The sequence below is a fragment of the Phoxinus phoxinus genome (genome assembly GCF_949152265.1).
Source record: "Phoxinus phoxinus genome assembly, chromosome: 6".
In the NCBI taxonomy this organism is placed as follows: Eukaryota; Metazoa; Chordata; class Actinopteri; order Cypriniformes; family Leuciscidae; genus Phoxinus; species Phoxinus phoxinus.
This window is the reverse complement of record NC_136881.1, coordinates 43,257,784-43,276,304: the sequence shown is the minus strand read 5'-3', so window position 1 is coordinate 43,276,304 and position 18,521 is coordinate 43,257,784. Positions and strand designations below refer to the sequence as shown.

Genomic DNA, 18,521 nt, shown 5'->3' with positions numbered 1-18,521 from the left:
GCTAACCAATCACAGCACACTGGACCAGCTAACCAATCACAGCACACTGGGCCAGCTAACCAATCACAGCACACTGGGCCAGCTAACCAATCACAGCACACTGGGCCAGCTAACCAATCACAGCACACTGGGCCAGCTAACCAATCACAGCACACTGGACCAGCTAACCAATCACAGCACACTGGGCCAGCTAACCAATCACAGCACACTGGACCAGCTAACTAATCCAAGCACACTGGGCCAGCTAACCAATCACAGCACACTGGACCAGCTAACCAATCACAGCACACTGGGCCAGCTAACCAATCACAGCACACTGGACCAGCTAACCAATCACAGCACACTGGGCCAGCTAACCAATCACAGCACACTGGGCCAGCTGACCAATCACAGCACACTGGGCCAGCTAACCAATCACAGCACACTGGGCCAGCTGACCAATCACAGCACACTGGGCCAGCTAACCAATCACAGCACACTGGACCAGCTAACCAATCACAGCACACTGGGCCAGCTAACCAATCACAGCACACTGGGCCAGCTAACCAATCACAGCACACTGGACCAGCTAACCAATCACAGCACACTGGGCCAGCTAACCAATCACAGCACACTGGGCCAGCTAACCAATCACAGCACACTGGGCCAGCTAACCAATCACAGCACACTGGGCCAGCTAACCAATCACAGCACACTGGGCCAGCTAACCAATCACAGCACACTGGGCCAGCTGACCAATCACAGCACACTGGGCCAGCTAACCAATCACAGCACACTGGGCCAGCTAACCAATCACAGCACACTGGGCCAGCTAACCAATCACAGCACACTGGGCCAGCTGACCAATCACAGCACACTGGGCCAGCTAACCAATCACAGCACACTGGACCAGCTAACCAATCACAGCACACTGGGCCAGCTAACCAATCACAGCACACTGGACCAGCTAACCAATCACAGCACACTGGGCCAGCTAACCAATCACAGCACACTGGACCAGCTAACCAATCACAGCACACTGGGCCAGCTAACTAATCCAAGCACACTGGGCCAGCTAACCAATCACAGCACACTGGACCAGCTAACCAATCACAGCACACTGGGCCAGCTAACCAATCACAGCACACTGGGCCAGCTGACCAATCACAGCACACTGGGCCAGCTAACCAATCACAGCACACTGGACCAGCTAACCAATCACAGCACACTGGGCCAGCTGACCAATCTCAGCACACTGGGCCAGCTAACCAATCACAGCACACTGGACCAGCTAACCAATCACAGCACACTGGACCAGCTAACCAATCACAGCACACTGGGCCAGCTGACCAATCACAGCACACTGGACCAGCTAACCAATCACAGCACACTGGGCCAGCTGACCAATCACAGCACACTGGGCCAGCTAACCAATCACAGCACACTGGGCCAGCTAACCAATCACAGCACACTGGGCCAGCTAACCAATCACAGCACACTGGGCCAGCTGACCAATCACAGCACACTGGACCAGCTAACCAATCACAGCACACTGGGCCAGCTAACCAATCACAGCACACTGGACCAGCTAACTAATCCAAGCACACTGGGCCAGCTAACCAATCACAGCACACTGGACCAGCTAACCAATCACAGCACACTGGGCCAGCTAACCAATCACAGCACACTGGACCAGCTAACCAATCACAGCACACTGGGCCAGCTAACCAATCACAGCACACTGGGCCAGCTGACCAATCACAGCACACTGGGCCAGCTAACCAATCACAGCACACTGGGCCAGCTGACCAATCACAGCACACTGGGCCAGCTAACCAATCACAGCACACTGGACCAGCTAACCAATCACAGCACACTGGGCCAGCTAACCAATCACAGCACACTGGGCCAGCTAACCAATCACAGCACACTGGACCAGCTAACCAATCACAGCACACTGGGCCAGCTAACCAATCACAGCACACTGGACCAGCTAACCAATCACAGCACACTGGGCCAGCTAACCAATCACAGCACACTGGGCCAGCTAACCAATCACAGCACACTGGGCCAGCTAACCAATCACAGCACACTGGGCCAGCTAACCAATCACAGCACACTGGGCCAGCTAACCAATCACAGCACACTGGGCCAGCTAACCAATCACAGCACACTGGGCCAGCTAACCAATCACAGCACACTGGGCAAGCTAACCAATCACAGCACACTGGGCCAGCTAACCAATCACAGCACACTGGGCCAGCTAACCAATCACAGCACACTGAGCCAGCTGACCAATCACAGCACACTGGGCCAGCTGACCAATCACAGCACACTGAGCCAGCTGACCAATCACAGCACACTGGGCCAGCTGACCAATCACAGCACACTGGGCCAGCTGACCAATCACAGCACACTGGGCCAGCTAACCAATCACAGCACACTGGACCAGCTAACCAATCACAGCACACTGGGCCAGCTAACCAATCACAGCACACTGGGCCAGCTGACCAATCACAGCACACTGGGCCAGCTAACCAATCACAGCACACTGGGCCAGCTAACCAATCACAGCACACTGGGCCAGCTAACCAATCACAGCACACTGGGCCAGCTAACCAATCACAGCACACTGGGCCAGCTAACCAATCACAGCACACTGGGCCAGCTAACCAATCACAGCACACTGGGCCAGCTAACCAATCACAGCACACTTGGCCAGCTAACCAATCACAGCACACTGGGCCAGCTAACCAATCACAGCAAACTGGGCCAGCTAACCAATCACAGCACACTGGGCCAGCTAACCAATCACAGCACACTGGGCCAGCTAACCAATCACAGCACACTGGGCCAGCTAACCAATCACAGCACACTGGGCCAGCTAACCAATCACAGCACACTGGGCCAGCTAACCAATCACAGCACACTGGGCAAGCTAACCAATCACAGCACACTGGGCCAGCTAACCAATCACAGCACACTGGGCCAGCTAACCAATCACAGCACACTGGGCCAGCTAACCAATCACAGCACACTGGGCCAGCTAACCAATCACAGCACACTGGGCCAGCTAACCAATCACAGCACACTGGACCAGCTAACCAATCACAGCACACTGGACCAGCTAACCAATCACAGCACACTGGGCCAGCTAACCAATCACAGCACACTGGGCAAGCTAACCAATCACAGCACACTGGGCCAGCTAACCAATCACAGCACTTTTCGTATTTCGGAAGGAGGGGCTTCATGGAAACAGGAATTAAAGACGCTTTCGAGACAGACTCGGGAGAGAGGTGCTGTAATCATCAATATGTGAAAAATAATGTGTTTTTTTAACAATCAAACCAAAAACAAAATCAAGACTTCATAAAAGGGCATAATAAGACCACTTTAAAATTACATTAATTCTAATATTATTTATATTCTCTCTTATTATCTTATTTTCTCTCTCTCTCTCTCTCTCTCTCTCTCTCTCTCAGACATCAATGAGTGTAAAGATCCAGATGTTTGCGGCACAAATGCAGATTGCATAAATCATCCAGGCAGCTTCATCTGCGAATGTCACTCAGGTTACAGTAACTACGGCAACAACCAGTCAAAATGCACCGGTGAGAATTACCGCAGAGATTGCTCTGTTCATTATGCAGCAGCTAATGAGAATCTTGTAGAAGTTAATCAGTGCACTGTAGTCTTTTTATTTTAATTTGATCTGTCCTGATGTTGTGCACAGAAATGGACTGTGATCAGTTTAAATCTCAGCCTGATGCAGAACACACCCCGGAGAAGGTAGAATGTGTACTTCTGCTTATTATTGTTATAATTATATTATTATTAATATTATTATTATGGTATGTTATTATAAAACATTCTTAAAATAACATTTAATTTTCACAGATTATTGATATTTGATATGTGTTCTCTTTGTAGAGTGAAAACGTTCTTAAAACTAAAGTTGTCACGATGCTGAAATTTCTAACTTCGATACGATACCTTGACAAATATCAATAATTGTTAGAAAATGTGATTACAGACAGCACAGGTAGGCTTTATTTTAAACTTTGTACTAAATTCACAAAAAAAAAACAAGTAAACAGTCAGTAATAAAACAAGAACAAATAAACAAATTGCAAACAATAGCACAAATAAATACAATATAATAAAGAGACAAATGATTAAAAAAAAAAAAAATCATTTATCTCTTTATTTTATTGTTTTTCAGGTGGGTCTAACAGTAGTATTCTGGTAAGAAATACTACAGAAATGTAAATGTTAAATAACACGGCATGGATAGTCTTTACTGTAAAAATGAAATACAGATTGATGCTTACAATTAAAGTTACAAAAGTTATTCAGTCAAGAGCAGCGAGTGATTTTTCTTTGTCTCTTGTTCTTTGGTGAACATGACAGACAGCAGCAGGAATATTCAATATTAGACCGCTGTCACTTTAAGAGCTAATGCACGGATCCAATACACTGTTATGGGTTTTCTTTCTCAAATATTTATGTTCCAAAACTGTGTTTACACTCGCCAACACAGACATTTTTACAACATTTTGTGTGTATTTGACCGTTTTTAATGCAATGAGCCTTGAAAAAAAAGTCTAATTGGTAATTGGTTTGAGAGCCGGCTTTGTGTGAGCGGCACTTATGTAGATCAGTGGTGCGCACACATTTGGTGTGAGTGATTATTACGAGAAAACGTTCTGAGAACAACATTCTCGGAACATCATTATGATGTTATTTTGTACCTTATGAATCTTGACAGGTAATGTTCTTGTTCTTGTAATGTTTGTGATGTTATTTATATTTGCCGGAAGTTAATGTCTTGCAATATTACAAGTAAACTTTCAACGAATGTACATTGTGAGTAAAGATAAGGTTACAACTAACATTATAGATGTCAATAGAATTTGATTTCTGTCTTCTTATAGTTGAAGCATTTGATGTCACTGTTGAAGAACAGCTGTGAGTCTCTGAATGACACACACGGAGAACACTTCACCGGGGAGCAGTTACTGGAGGTTAAACACACACCGCATTACATATTCTCATATAGTTTGTGTACATGCACTTTCACAGTGGCTGAATGAAATTCATTTCACAGAACTTGTGCAATTCCACCAATGATCTGCTGTCGGATGGAAACATCGCTGACGGCGAGACGTTGAGTCAGTTTCTGGACACGGTGGAGAAAGGCATGCATCTGATTGGCCCTCAGCTTAAAGAGCCTGTGACCAGGATGGAGACGCACAACACCTGTGAGACACAAACATTTACAGTTTACACATTATCTTATTGTGTTTTTGAATGGAAATACTGTTTCAAATGTGCATAAAAAAGCAGTTGTTCTGTATGATCGTGTGAATCACAGTCGCTGAGGTTGCAGTCCGGAGGGGTCAGGCTCCGCCCAGTGGGCGTGTCACTCTGAGCACAGACTCCGCCCTCTTCAACACCAGCTGGGAAACAGTTGTAGGGAAATCATATCCAGGTACAAATACACACATGCACATATATGTGCTTATGAAAGCATCAGTGCAGTCAAGACCAGATGTGAATGTCGTTTTCCTTTAGGTTTCGCTTTTGTGGCTCTGGTCAGTTATAAAGATATGAACTCATCCAGCGATCATTTTCACACGATGAGCAGAGAGAGATCAGACGATAGAGAGAGAAACATCACTTATCAGCTCAACTCGAAGGTGGTGACGGTCATCGTCAGTAATCCAGAAACCAAACGGCTGTCTGAGCCGGTGACGATCATCTTCACACACGAGCAGGTGAAGATGTTAAACAGTGTAATAGTTGCAAATGAAAAACCACACATTTCTGGTGTCACTGTTACTGACTGGACAAATGCAGCACGTGACCCGTTTACATAAAGCTGAGACTTTGCTTCATCTCATGTCTGTCTTGTCTATCAGCGCTTTGTCCGTATCCTCTTTGCTCTGCTTTTCAACTTGACAAGAAATATTGTCATGTTTTAATATCACGAGATCCTGTAGCACTTTCCAGGCAGGTGTTCACTTATTCCTGATTTCCTAAACTCTTCTTCTCACTTCTTCAGGAGAGGGCGGAGTCTGAGGGCGTGGCTTATTCCTGTGTGTTCTGGGATGAGACCGAGGGGGCGTGGTCTGGGCGGGACTGTGAGAGGGTGTGGTCTAATGACACTCATACAATGTGTTCATACTCTCATCTCAGCAGTTTCGCTCTGCTCATGGCACTCTACCCTGTCCAGGTACACCTGTGACATATTTCAGATTTGAGACTAAATGATGATGATATTAACCCGTCCGTTTGCTCTTCCTCTCCCTCAGGACTCGTTTGAGCTGGTATTGATCACGCGAGTGGGTTTAGTTCTGTCTCTGCTCTGTTTATTTCTCTGTATCCTGACGTTCCGGTTCTGCCGCTCCATCCAAGGAACCCGAAACAGCATTCATCTTCATCTGAGCGTGTGCCTCTTCATCGCAGACCTCGTCTTCCTCTGCGGGATCTCCAGCACTCACAACCAGGTGTGTTCGAAAGGGAAAACAAATGTTGGTCGTGAAGGACTAATTTGGAAATAAGAAATATTACCTTGTCTGTTGCTCAAATGGGCCTCATGTCAGAACTTTTCTTTCCTTTTAAAATGCTTATAACCGGATGTCCCTGTGCTCCATATTCCATATTACTTTACAACTGAATTCACTGCAGTGCAGGATACTTGAAACATTTGTTTGGACTCAGTTTAGATGACCTAATATTAGGTAATTTCTCGCGTACCTCATGCCTTCTTGCGGAGGGTCTGGACATACCACAAGATGGTGAACCAGACCTCCCACTATGCCCTCAGAGATTGCTTCTGCCTACTTCGCCACCATTGGTGATCCGAGGAGCAGAGACACCCAACGGTAGACCCACCCTCGCTCATGGACAATCTCTTTCTAGGGCTTGTTCGATGTTTCCTTGCCAGTTCTTTGTTTCGGGGCCCCGAACATAGAGACTCTATTGAAGAAATGACTCTGCCCAGTGTTTTTTTCTGAGGGTTCTGAATATTTTGGAAAAAGGTTACAATATTCAGTTTGCCTGCTGTTCGCCTCATTTCAATGGGGTCTTAGAAACAGCGCTGAACCACGATCAATCAAGGTTCCTAAATCAAAAACTGCAACCTCTCTTGGCGAAAGGCTCGATAGAAGTTCTACATCTTGCTGTGAGAGAGGCAGCTGGCACTTTATTGTGCCCAAAAAAAGGCCCAGTTTTGGATCCACATGTTCTTAATTGTACTCTGAGGACATACAGATTCAAGATGCTAACGCTCAAACTCAAATTGTCTCAAATTCAATCCAAGGATTGGTTTGTGACAATAGACCTAAAGGACACTTATTTCCAGATGAGATTTGGCCAAAACACAAGAGATGTATCATGTTTGTTTGCCTGGGGATAAGATTACCAGTACCGAGTGCTTCCTTTCAGCCTAGCCTTGACAAACTAGTGCATGGATCCTGTCTGGCTCTTCTGGGACTCTAGGGAATTATATAGATGTTTGGTTGATTTTATCCCAGTTAAAATAGCTAGCAGCATGACATTGAGATGTTGTGCGAGCTCATATGAAGTGTTTGGGGCTCAGGTTGAACCTCAAGAAGTTTTTTGCAATTTCCCTCTCAGATAACCCTTTTTCTATGAGTTGTTTGGGACTCTACAACGATGGAGGCATGTTTGTCTCCTGCACGTGTAGACTCTACCTTAACCATGAAGGCATTAGGCTAGATCTGAAGTTGTCAGTTGTTCAGGTTCAAATACAGTTAGGTTTCATGGCGGCAGCAGCCAGTGTCATTCCATTGGGTCTGCTGCAGGGACAAGGGGTTTCATCCTCTGAGCCATCCTTTCAGAGTAATAATGGTTACACACAGAGGACTTTTGACCTTTCAGCTTTGGAAGAGACATTTGTTTATAAACCAGGGTCCCGTCCTCTGGGCTTGTTGTTGTTGCAAGACTCTAACGATAGATGCTTCCCTCAGGGGGTGGTTCTCAATGGCCACCCCACTCAGGGTTTTTGGAAGGGAAGGGATCTTTCGTGGCACATAAATTGTCTCAAGGTAAGGGTGGTATTTCTAGAATTGAAATACTTTCCTCTTCAGTTGATGGGCTATCATGTGTTAGTCCGCTGAGGGAATGGCGGGGAATGGCGATTCCATACACAAGTGGTGGTGTCGGTATGAGGGAAATACGGCAGAGTGGAAGTGGATCTGTTTTGCATCCAAGGAGTTAACCCACTGTTCCCCTGACGGCAAAGCCTATCTGCCAGCTGTGAGTTTCTTCTTGGGACCTATCTCTTGTCCTGGGGGCAATAACAGAAGCTCCATTTGCTCCTGGAAAGGTTAAGGCTATTCTATACCCCAGACCGGACTATATCGCTAAGATGCCTTTTCCAAATAGTCAGCCTATAGTTTTGCAAGCTTTCTGTCCTCTGCCTCATGAATAGTGGAAGCAGGACACTCTTCACCTGCTATGTCCGGTCCGGGCTTTTGGTTATTTATGTACACCGCTTGGGCCAGTGGTGTAAATCCTCTCAGCTCTATTTCAGTTGCCGCAATAAGGGAAATGTGGTCAATAAACAGCGTATTTCACATTGGATCACTGATGCCATTGCCCTCTCTTATGAGGCGTGCAGCATGGCTTCACCTTTAGGGGGTAGGGTTCACTCTACTGGGACTTCTAAGGCTCTTGCCAAGGGTTTGTGCTGCAGCAGGACGGTCATCACACATTTTTAAAATGTTATTGCTTGGACACTGATTCAACACCAGGATCTCAGGTTCTTCAGGGATGATCCAGGTCATTCTGCCTTCAAAATTTGCCTGAGCCAGAGTTAACATACTGGGCGTGGGTATTATCGTTCCCATAGTATCAACACCATGGCGCAGTGTCAAAGTTCCCACTTGAAAGGGAATATCTCAGGTTACGTCTGTAACCTGGTTCCCTCAGAAGGAAACACAAGATGCTGGGTCGTGTTGCCATGCCTCGGTCAGCCCTGTGCTTCACCTTTAGACAATTGACCATTCGCAAAGACCCGCCCCCCTTAGTTACTGTCGCTATGTCCGACAAGCTACGCCGTTCTCACTCCACACCATGTTCTCACGCAGTGAGAAATACATCCTGGAGCAGAGGAGACTGACAACACACTGACAGACAGGACAGACCAGCTTACTTTTCAGTTACTTTTGATATTAAACATATAAAACAAAGTCTCACCTTTCAAATTTGGTCATTTTTTTTTAAGAAATTGAAACAATACCGTTTTGTTGCTCTTTAATGTGTGACAGATCGCTGTAGACTAGAGCCTCAGTTAAAGCTGCTCGTGAACCGATCATCTCTTCCTTCTAGTTCATTTATAGCACCAAATAAACATGAATGAACATCAGAAGGAATGTTGTTTTAACCACGGAAAGACGTCAGTACACTCCGCTTCTCAAGCTCAAATCCTCCCATGTTAATCTACTAACTCTCCTGACTGCTTTGTCGGACAAAATGACAAGTATGATTGGTCAGATCACCTGTCAATCAAGCTCCCTGCGAAGGGTCAATTAGAATCTGATGACTAGCATTTCATGCGTTTGTTAATGTCATCACGCTATTCATTGAGCAAATTGGATTGGCATGTGTATAGACTTTAGTGGTGTGCTCAGGGGAGCCTAGCCCCTTTAATCATGAAAGCGAAAGTGCCCTTTTCGGTCGTATTGTGGTGGCCCCCGGAAAGCGATTCCTACCCCCCCCCTGCCTTAACTAATTTGGCCCCTGCCCTCGCGGAGGTCCCTGCACGCCACCTCAGACACTGGTGTTAGTTAATGGCTAACATGTCTGTTTCTCTCTCAGGTCGCGTGTGCGGCTGTGGCCGGGCTGCTCCACTTCTTCTTCTTGTCTGCGTTCTGCTGGATGCTGCTGGAGGGGGTCCAGCTCTACCGGATGGTTGTGCTGGTGTTTCACACCACATTAAAACATCTCTACGTGTATGCGGTGGGATACGGAGTCCCTCTTGTCATCGTCATCATCTCTGCCGTCTCTTATCCGCGGGGATACGGCACCGATCGACAGTGAGTGTCTGAACCCACTACTGTTCAGCTGTATAGTTATGTGTGTGTGTCTGTATGTATGTAAGTATGCACATGCATGATTATCATATATTTTTTCCCAGGCACATTTTACCTATTCCAAACTACAATAGTCTTAATTCTGAACCAGAACTACATGTGAGCTTGTGTCAACATGCAAGAGATTAATATTTGGTATCAACAACCACCTGATCTCCAATAGTTGACTTCATGGTCAAACATCAACACATCAGATCATTCACATGTCTCTGATTCATTTTCAAAGGGAATAGGAAAGGGAAAGAGGGATGAATTATTCTTGTGTGTGTGTGTGTGGTGTGTGTGTGTGTGTGTGTGTGTGTGTGTGTGTGTGTGTTACCACGTGACTAATTTATTATTATCCTTCTATGGTGTGTTCCAGCTGTTGGCTCTCTCTTGATGGATATTTTATCTTGAGTTTCTTCGCACCCGTCTGCATCATCGTCATCCTCAACTGTTTCTTCTTCATCATCACTGTGTGGAAACTGGCGAACAAATTCTCCAGTCTCAACCCAGACCTCTCCAAACTCAAACAGATCAGGTGTGTGTGTGTGTGTTACTTTACTATCCTTCTTACGATTATAGTTTTTATTTATGTTTTGAATTAGTTTAGATTCATTTATATTTCCCCCATGAAGAAAACAGTGTATAAATCCAACAGAATTATGTTTTTTGAACATGTTTTGTAGGTTTAGGGTTCTGATCTTAAAATAATTCAATCAGTCTTTAATAGTTTTCTGTCAGTGGTTTTCCATCAGTGTATTTCTCTGCAGGAGTTTTACGATGACCGCAGTGGCTCAGTTGTGTGTTCTTGGAGGGACGTGGGTCTTCGGCTTCTTCCTCTTTCAGGAGAACGGGACTGAAGTCATGTTGTACCTCTTCACCATCCTCAACAGCCTCCAGGGGGCGCTCATCTTCCTCATGCACTGCCTGCTGTCCAAACCGGTACTGAAGCCCAATTTATAGACAAAAGGGATGCAAAAGGATCATAAAATGCAATTCATGCCATATATACCAAGTAGTGGTTGACCGATATATATATAAATATCTCCAAGGGCATTTTTAAGTGATTGGCATTGACCAATGTTTTTCTGTTTGACTTACAAGTGTCAGAAGCTGCTTTTATTTTGACATCGATGGTACTTTTATTTTGACAGCGCTGAGAACACCGGCGTCTGAGCGCAGTTGCAAGCGTAATCTTCCTTGATTTAAAGGTTGTGTAGGTCAGAATTGTCTAAAGAACTTTTTTTCATATTGGCTTAAACTGTCTTTATATACCAATACATAATTAAAATGTAAGTACTTTGAAAAAGAGAGTATAAAAATTGAGTGACTATAGTGTATTTAATCTTAAAAAAACACAGCTCATTAATTCCTACCGCGACGAAACAAGTGATTGGCTTGTGCGACTGTCACTCTCCGTCGCCATGACTACCGCCGCTATTACTGGCTCCGCCCACGTGCGCGCAGTCGCGCACCCGTTTTTAGGTGGGAGTGAATGGAATTAATGAGCTGTGTTTATTGAAGATTAAATACACTAGAGTCACTCAGTTTTTATACTCTCTATTTCAGAGTACTTACATTTTAATTATGTATCGGTATATAAAGACAGTTTAAACAAATTTGAATAAAAGTTTTTTTAGACAATTCTGACCTACCCTACCTTTAAAACTATGCTGCACTATAACCAAATGGCCTCTACATCATCATAATCATGTCATATTCCCTGTGAACTTAAAAATTAGCGTTACCTGCGCTTTATTTATGGAAAGTATGATATGATCCCCAGTGTGCACATCACTTATCACATTACTGGGTGAACTGCTTGTCACAGTGTTCATTTAATCAGAAAATCAGTCGACCACTATTCTGAATGCAAGAGGTTGGCCAGAAACTGTAATTTATTATTTAGTCAAACCTCATTTGATTTGGCTGTTGTGTCGCCCCCTTCAGGTCAGGACGGAGTATTACAATCTCTTTGGCCTAACGTGTCCCCATAAGAAGAAAGCAGAACACCGTGTCAGCCGGTCCAGCAGCAGTCAGGTACAGTCCGCTAGTGAGTGTGTTTAAATGTGTGTTAATGCTGTGTTTGTGGCTTCAGTTCCTCATTCTTCCTTTGACTTTCACAGAAACCTCTGCGGAGCGACGGCAGCACAGCAGAGTCACAGATATAAAGTGTGCTGGATTTATACAAACTCTTCAACACAAGACACTTGAACAATTTCTGTAAAAAAGGAAGACTTTCACAAAGCATTCACAAGTGTTCTCATCCCATGAATATTGCAGATGTGGGTTGTGTGCCAACCAGAAAAAAAGAGCAAAAAACAAACAAACGTTGAATCCAATGCTAATGCAATTACTTTATTATCTTTAATCTTTTACTTTGTCTGTTATATTTAACAATATTATTTAATATTTCACTCCTAATAGTCTATTTATAAAAAAAAATGTACCACTATATCTACACATTATATCTATTCTATGATATACTTTTAAATATTAAACCAAAACCAGCAATAGGTGGCAGCAAATCGTCTTCTTAACGAGTGAGTCATTGAATCATTCACTCAGAAGGTTTGTTTAAAGCGCTTGATTTATTCAGGCACAAAATAGTTGAGCGAGTCACACTTTATTCGAGTGCAAGCGGGGGCCTTTCTGTTCCGGAAAACACAGATCAAACTGAGCACACCATTATTTGAACATAATATTTAGTCTTTTCTTTGCAAGCGGAAAGTCTTAGCCTGGGAAAACATAGACCACTTCCGGCAAATTTAGATTTGCTCTGCAAGTGGGTCTGGCAAAGAGCCCATTGAAACCCATTTCCAATCCGTCGAAATCGCGGCACCAATCAGAAACGTTGGGGCGGGCTTTACACGATGACGACAGAGCAGAGACGGTGACGCAGATTTTGTACATTACAAAGATGGATGCTGCCGTGGAACATCACAACATCACTCGTTCGAATCAGCTATCGCGTCTGTTTCAAGCGATTTAAAATTGTCATTTTCGTTAACACAAACAGAGAATTGCTGAGAGTCTCGAGATGTTTCTCCGTCGCTCTGCATACGTCATGTCATTCATCGCTCTGATTGGTTTTAGATCTATCCGACGTCCGTTGGTGACGCCCCTGTGGAAATGAATTGTCTATGGAGCTTTGCCAGACCCTAACTCAGTTACAACTGAGAGTGGTCTGGGTTTTCCCAGGCTAGGAAAGTCTTACATTTAAGATCATGCAAAAGGCAGCTTCTTTAAAATGATGAATGTTTTATTGTGCTGAGGGAGTTCTTGGTTTGATTATGAAGGTGAAACTGAGGCCCTGTTTACACGAGAACGCTCGGGGGTGAAAACGTAAAAATATTTTATGGGATGTGCCTTTCGTTTACACGGCGACAGCGTTTTTGGGGCTTAAAAAACGCAAAAAAGTGAAACCCCCCTCCAGAGTGGAAATCTTAAAAACGCTCCACCGTCGCGTTCCCGTCTAAAGGGTAAAAACGCAAAAGTCTGCTAGACCGTGAAGGCGTCGCGTACGCGTTTACGTCACAGGCATGCGCCAGTACAGGAAAATAACAAAACATTATCAAACTAATATATAGCATTAATTTCATTGACAAAAAAAATAAAAATCTGTCATTTTCACTTTCAGTGCTTCACATCGCCACCTAGCCGCCTGGAGTGCACACTACATCCAATTTCACACACTTTTGCGTCACCATATGCACGCAGATTTCCCCCCCATAACGCTCGTCTAAACGCAGAATAAAAAGTGATAACGCAACGCCACTTTTGCGTTTTCTCTTCAGAAATGTTTTCCGTGTAAACATGTTTTCCGTGTAAACATAGCCTGTAGCTGGGTTTTAAACAGTAGAGAGAGTTCATTTATGACAGCTTTACTATAGATATATAATCAGAGACTGCGGATATAAAAAAATTATAATAATGCAAATGTTGTCTGTTTGTGTATTAATATTTCCAGAAAATATATTAAAATATATATTTCCAAATCATTTTGTCCTGTTATTTTGTCCTGATTTTTAGTTCATCTTAATCTTATGTGGTTTCTCTTGTTTCTGCCTCCATTGAATGTAAAGAGTAACGACCAACAGTTACCCTGAGTGAGATGTCTGTTATATTATATTATATTATATGTAAGGTAATATTTAGAGCTGAGGTCATGTGTGGAAGGACAAATCATCTCATTTGTCTCGTCAACTTATTACCCTGCGCGCGCTGTGTTGTGTCTCCCCCTTCAGGGTGGAGGGTGTATTGCGAACAGCGAAATCTGTGCACGTGAGAAGAAACCACAACAACAACCAGTCCAGTAACAGTCAGGTAAATTAACAATTAAAACAAAAAGGTCTTAGTAAATAGAAGTGGTGAAAAGTTCAAATTGTTACACATTTTAGGCCTATTTACCGGTAAACTATGATGAAATCAAACAAATTGTGAAATATAGCGAGTTATAATATTTCTTCATTGAGTCATTCATTAAAATTACTTTGCGAACATAATCCTGATCTCACTGACGTTTTTAACTTAATGAGAACGTGATGAAAACGTTCTTACAACATATTATGTTGTGAGCTGAGACAGTCCCTAATTTGTCAGAGGGTTGAGTTCTGACAGGACCCCAGAACAGCCAGTCCAGACACGCAGAGCCCGGAGCACCGGCAGGCCCGTGATTGACGGCGGAGTCCACCAATGAGAGCGGAGCTCCTGAACGTGGGGGCGGGGCTTGCAGGCTTAGGAACGCGCACTGTGAGCCAAGTGAGAGTTCGTGAGCGTAAATAAAGGGTTATGTGTCATCTTCTGTTGAAAGTCTATCCGTTACAAACATTTCTCAATAAGTTCTCGTCAACTGGTGTAACGTTCAGCGTTTCTGTGGGATTTCTCTGGTCAGAGGATTGAACAGCGGTCAAAACCAGACGGAGCGCGCAGGCAAGTGCGTTTCATGAGCAGTGCGCGTACTTTACAATCATTACAGCCTACGCAATGCTTTTACATGTATTTAGTTGGGATAACGGTTTAAAAATAATGGATGATGAAAAATGTTTTTATTCCATCCATTTTAGCTTTACAGAATAGATTAAAACATATATAAACGATATTTCTGTGATTACTGTCTTTTTGGGAAAAAAAGTATAAAAGGAGTTCAAATTAGTTTTTTTTTTTTTTACTTTGTCATAATAATTTAAACATTTTCAACTGGGTATTTGATAATTTTTGTAATAAAGAATAACTGTCCAAAATTCTGCTGTCATTTCCATAACACCAATCATTTGAGAGAATAATTGATTTTATTCATAAACTTTTCTTATTGAAATGAGACGTGATGACAGTGGAGCAGAAACAGAGTTTCAGTTTCCGAGATGTCATTTATTTTAAGATTTTTTAGATACATTAGCTGTCATTAAACCATCAAGGCTATAAGAAAATTGTAATATAGAAACAATTCATATTTTTACTTTATTGACAGCTAGCAGACTTGTTCAGGTTCAAGGCTCATCCAGTTATAAAAGGAAAAAATGTCATTACAAGATTTACCAATAATTAGTATACAAATTATAGTTTGAAATGTTGATGGACGTCTAAGGGAAAGTGTATCGCAGGTCTTCTAACTAGTGGTAACCATTTCGTTTTCATCTTTTTAATCACTTTTTTTCGCCTTCACTGGTTATTAAACATGTAAGCACATGTAGTTCCTCAATGAACACGTAATGATAAAGAGTTTGCTCTGTGTGCTCCAGGATGAGTGCTGGAGACGGGTTTCGTGCCCCGGTCGCGGTGATCGCCGCCGGGCTGGCGAGTGTCCTGGGCCTCTCGTGGTTCTGGAGTTTGCTGGCACTGTTAGGAGTGTATCTGTGTTCTGGAGGATGGTGGTTTCTCTATGTGGCCGCATGTACCATCAAGAGAGACGTCATGTAAGTACAACCTACTTTCTCTTGCTTTGTTTAGTCGTGTTGCTTGGACCGGGGATCTTGAAGACGTCCACAAGCACGAGCAGTAGGGCGATGAATCAAACTTTAGTTTTGGTTTCGATTTTGGCTTCCAACGATTATGAAAATATGATAATCAAGATAAAATTATTATTGTGCCACATGCCGTTCCTTACACTGAAAACCCTAATAAGTTGATTGAACTCAATTGATTTGAGTAAACTCGTTCCCTCAATTTAATTGAGTAATGGGGTCTCCCAAAACGTGCATATTTAAGTTTACTTAACTTGGTGCTTATGCAGATTTGACTTAAATTGTTTAGTTCACCAAACTTGATGATTATTTAATGTACTTAGACAATAAAGTTTACTTAACTTAGTGTTAATTTCCACTCTTAATCCGAATTAGTTGACTTTACTCTCAAATCGCGTGGAAACCCGTTGCCCTATACCACTGAAACTAAACATGTTGAGTTGTATTAACATGGAACCCTAACTTTTTACACAAGCTGAAACTAAACTTTTCATTTGAGTGTCACCATTGTTGAGATTCATATGCTGATTGTTGATGTCTATGTGTGACAAAATAACATGGCATTTAAAAAAAAAAAAATCTACATAATGTTTTTTACAACTGTTCAAATTATCACAATTCTGTTGGATTTCCTGGTGAAAAAATCACAGGTCTTTCATATCAATCATATGGAAAGATCCAGACAATAATAGATTAAACTCTAGATGACATGAGGTGCTACTGACTTATAATCTTTATTCATGACAACATCAATACACAGTCATAGTCACTGGACCACTTTACTCTTGGCTTTTTTGGTATAACAATTGTGCCTTTTAAACACACAGGTAAATTCAATTCAATTCAAGTTTATTTGTATAGCGCTTTTCACAATACACATTGTTTCAAAGCAGCTTTACAGAAAATGCATTTCAAAAATATACATACAAAAATACAGTTAGTTAATCATAAAATTTAGGGCATAACATATCGCCGGCGTTGGGTCGTCTCTTCACAGGCGTCGAGTCGTCTCTTCACAGGCGTTGGGGCATCTGAAGTCTCCATGAGAGGCTGGATACATAACTGGAGCTGACAAACTCTATTTGAGTTATAGGGACAGGCGTCCCGAGATAACAACAAAAAAGGCAGATGGGAAATAATTAGCGTAGCTGCTGTTCTTAATATGAATGCATTTGATCTGATTTAACTGTAGTATAAAAGGTATGAGATGCATCATGTGAATGCTTGGCTAAAGAGATGCGTCTTTAATCTAGTTTTAAACTGGGGAAGCGAGTCTGAACCTCGGACAATATCAGGAAGGCTATTCCAGAGTTTAGGAGCTAGCCAGAGAAAAACTAATGTTCAAATGTCAAGGGCCCAACTAAAGCCAACACTTGTCACCATTATGGTGACTACAAATTAAACAATAATTCATCAACATCTAAACCTCTGTTTATTCTCAATACCGTCTGCTGCCGAGGCCTGTGCTCGTACCGCCGTGGACGCACGTTAGACGCGGGTCTTTTCAAGTGACCAGGCAGGTTTTAACCCCCTCCCCTTCCTTATGAAACTAAACATACTAAGTTATCTCTGCTAAACCTGATTAGTGCAATGAGTCTTTTAGCTAAATGGTACAATCAACTAATGTTGTTTAGTAATGATAGCAGGTTTTTACTAAACATAAAAGAATAAGTAATGATCACTCGTAAGTTTAATTAGAAACAAAATCTGGGTTTACAGTGTACCTTTAAAATGGTGCGCTTTCGCCCCTCCTTAAAACCCTAACTTAAAGTCCAAATCAAGTGTCTATTGGGGGACATGTTTTATAAAAAAAAGAGTTATTAAAAAAAGCGTATTAATCTGCGAAAGAGTCTGATCCCCACGAGAAAAGTACTTGTGGTTTCAGACGCGCTTAAATACACCAAAATATGTCCAAATGTCCGTCTTACATAAAGTATTTACATAAACACATATCTTAAGTGAATATGGAAAGAAATTGGATGCGTGTCATTATATTAGATCCATGCATTCAGTCTTAAAGCGTAATGCAAATACTGTGTCATTAAAGTTCAACAAACGAAAAAATGACTCACTGCTCTTGACTGAATAACTTTAGCAGTTTTAATAAGAATCAGTGCTTCAAAGTTTAACTCAGGGTTTAGGGTTTAATGACTATTTTGACAACTGATTGTTTCTAAATTGTGCAAATGTGCAAGTCTGGATATTCTCCATTGTACATCTCAAAATTGGTAAGATCACGACTCAGATCGTGGTTGTTTGTTATAAGATCGTAATATGAAATTTTGGGAAGATTACCCAGATGCCCACCCCTAGTATTGCCTACAATGACGCAGAGAAATTTGACATGGACACGTCTACTATTAGTCTGTTAAAAATAGAACTACACAACATGCACATATTTAAAGGTGCAGTGTGTAACTTTTTCACTCTACTAAAGCATGAAAACCCCATAATGTGTTTGCATATTGCGGAA

The 18,521-nt window shown here is 42.8% G+C and overlaps 3 protein-coding genes across 4 annotated transcripts in view; 2 read left to right on the top strand and 1 right to left on the bottom strand.

Annotated features, from left to right (window-relative positions):
- Positions 1 to 14,050, top strand: part of LOC307000574 (uncharacterized protein) — a 92,000-nt gene extending 77,950 nt beyond the window's left edge. The window contains exons 19-32 of the mRNA XM_079616221.1: positions 2,789 to 3,278; positions 3,465 to 3,593; positions 3,716 to 3,771; positions 4,917 to 5,006; positions 5,090 to 5,243; positions 5,357 to 5,473; positions 5,557 to 5,759; positions 6,047 to 6,217; positions 6,297 to 6,491; positions 9,829 to 10,046; positions 10,465 to 10,623; positions 10,856 to 11,027; positions 12,036 to 12,125; positions 12,212 to 14,050. Of these exons, the coding sequence (XP_079472347.1) occupies positions 2,789 to 3,278; positions 3,465 to 3,593; positions 3,716 to 3,771; positions 4,917 to 5,006; positions 5,090 to 5,243; positions 5,357 to 5,473; positions 5,557 to 5,759; positions 6,047 to 6,217; positions 6,297 to 6,491; positions 9,829 to 10,046; positions 10,465 to 10,623; positions 10,856 to 11,027; positions 12,036 to 12,125; positions 12,212 to 12,256 (2,289 nt within the window). The 3' untranslated portion in view covers positions 12,257 to 14,050. The remainder of the gene's footprint in view (positions 1 to 2,788; positions 3,279 to 3,464; positions 3,594 to 3,715; positions 3,772 to 4,916; positions 5,007 to 5,089; positions 5,244 to 5,356; positions 5,474 to 5,556; positions 5,760 to 6,046; positions 6,218 to 6,296; positions 6,492 to 9,828; positions 10,047 to 10,464; positions 10,624 to 10,855; positions 11,028 to 12,035; positions 12,126 to 12,211) is intronic.
- The window catches only part of LOC307001060 (uncharacterized protein), a 201,364-nt gene that overhangs the window by 130,397 nt on the left and 52,446 nt on the right, over positions 1 to 18,521 (bottom strand). The gene's annotated exons all lie outside the window — the stretch shown is intronic.
- The window catches only part of slc27a1b (solute carrier family 27 member 1b), a 24,684-nt gene continuing 20,873 nt past the window's right edge, over positions 14,711 to 18,521 (top strand). Inside the window, exons 1-2 of one of the 2 annotated variants that reach the window (XM_079617183.1) lie at positions 14,711 to 15,017; positions 15,827 to 16,000. In XM_079617183.1, the coding sequence (XP_079473309.1) occupies positions 15,828 to 16,000 (173 nt within the window). In that variant the 5' untranslated portion in view covers positions 14,711 to 15,017; position 15,827. Of the gene's footprint in view, positions 15,022 to 15,826; positions 16,001 to 18,521 lie in introns of both variants that reach the window. The other variant, XM_079617182.1, reaches the window with a different exon arrangement.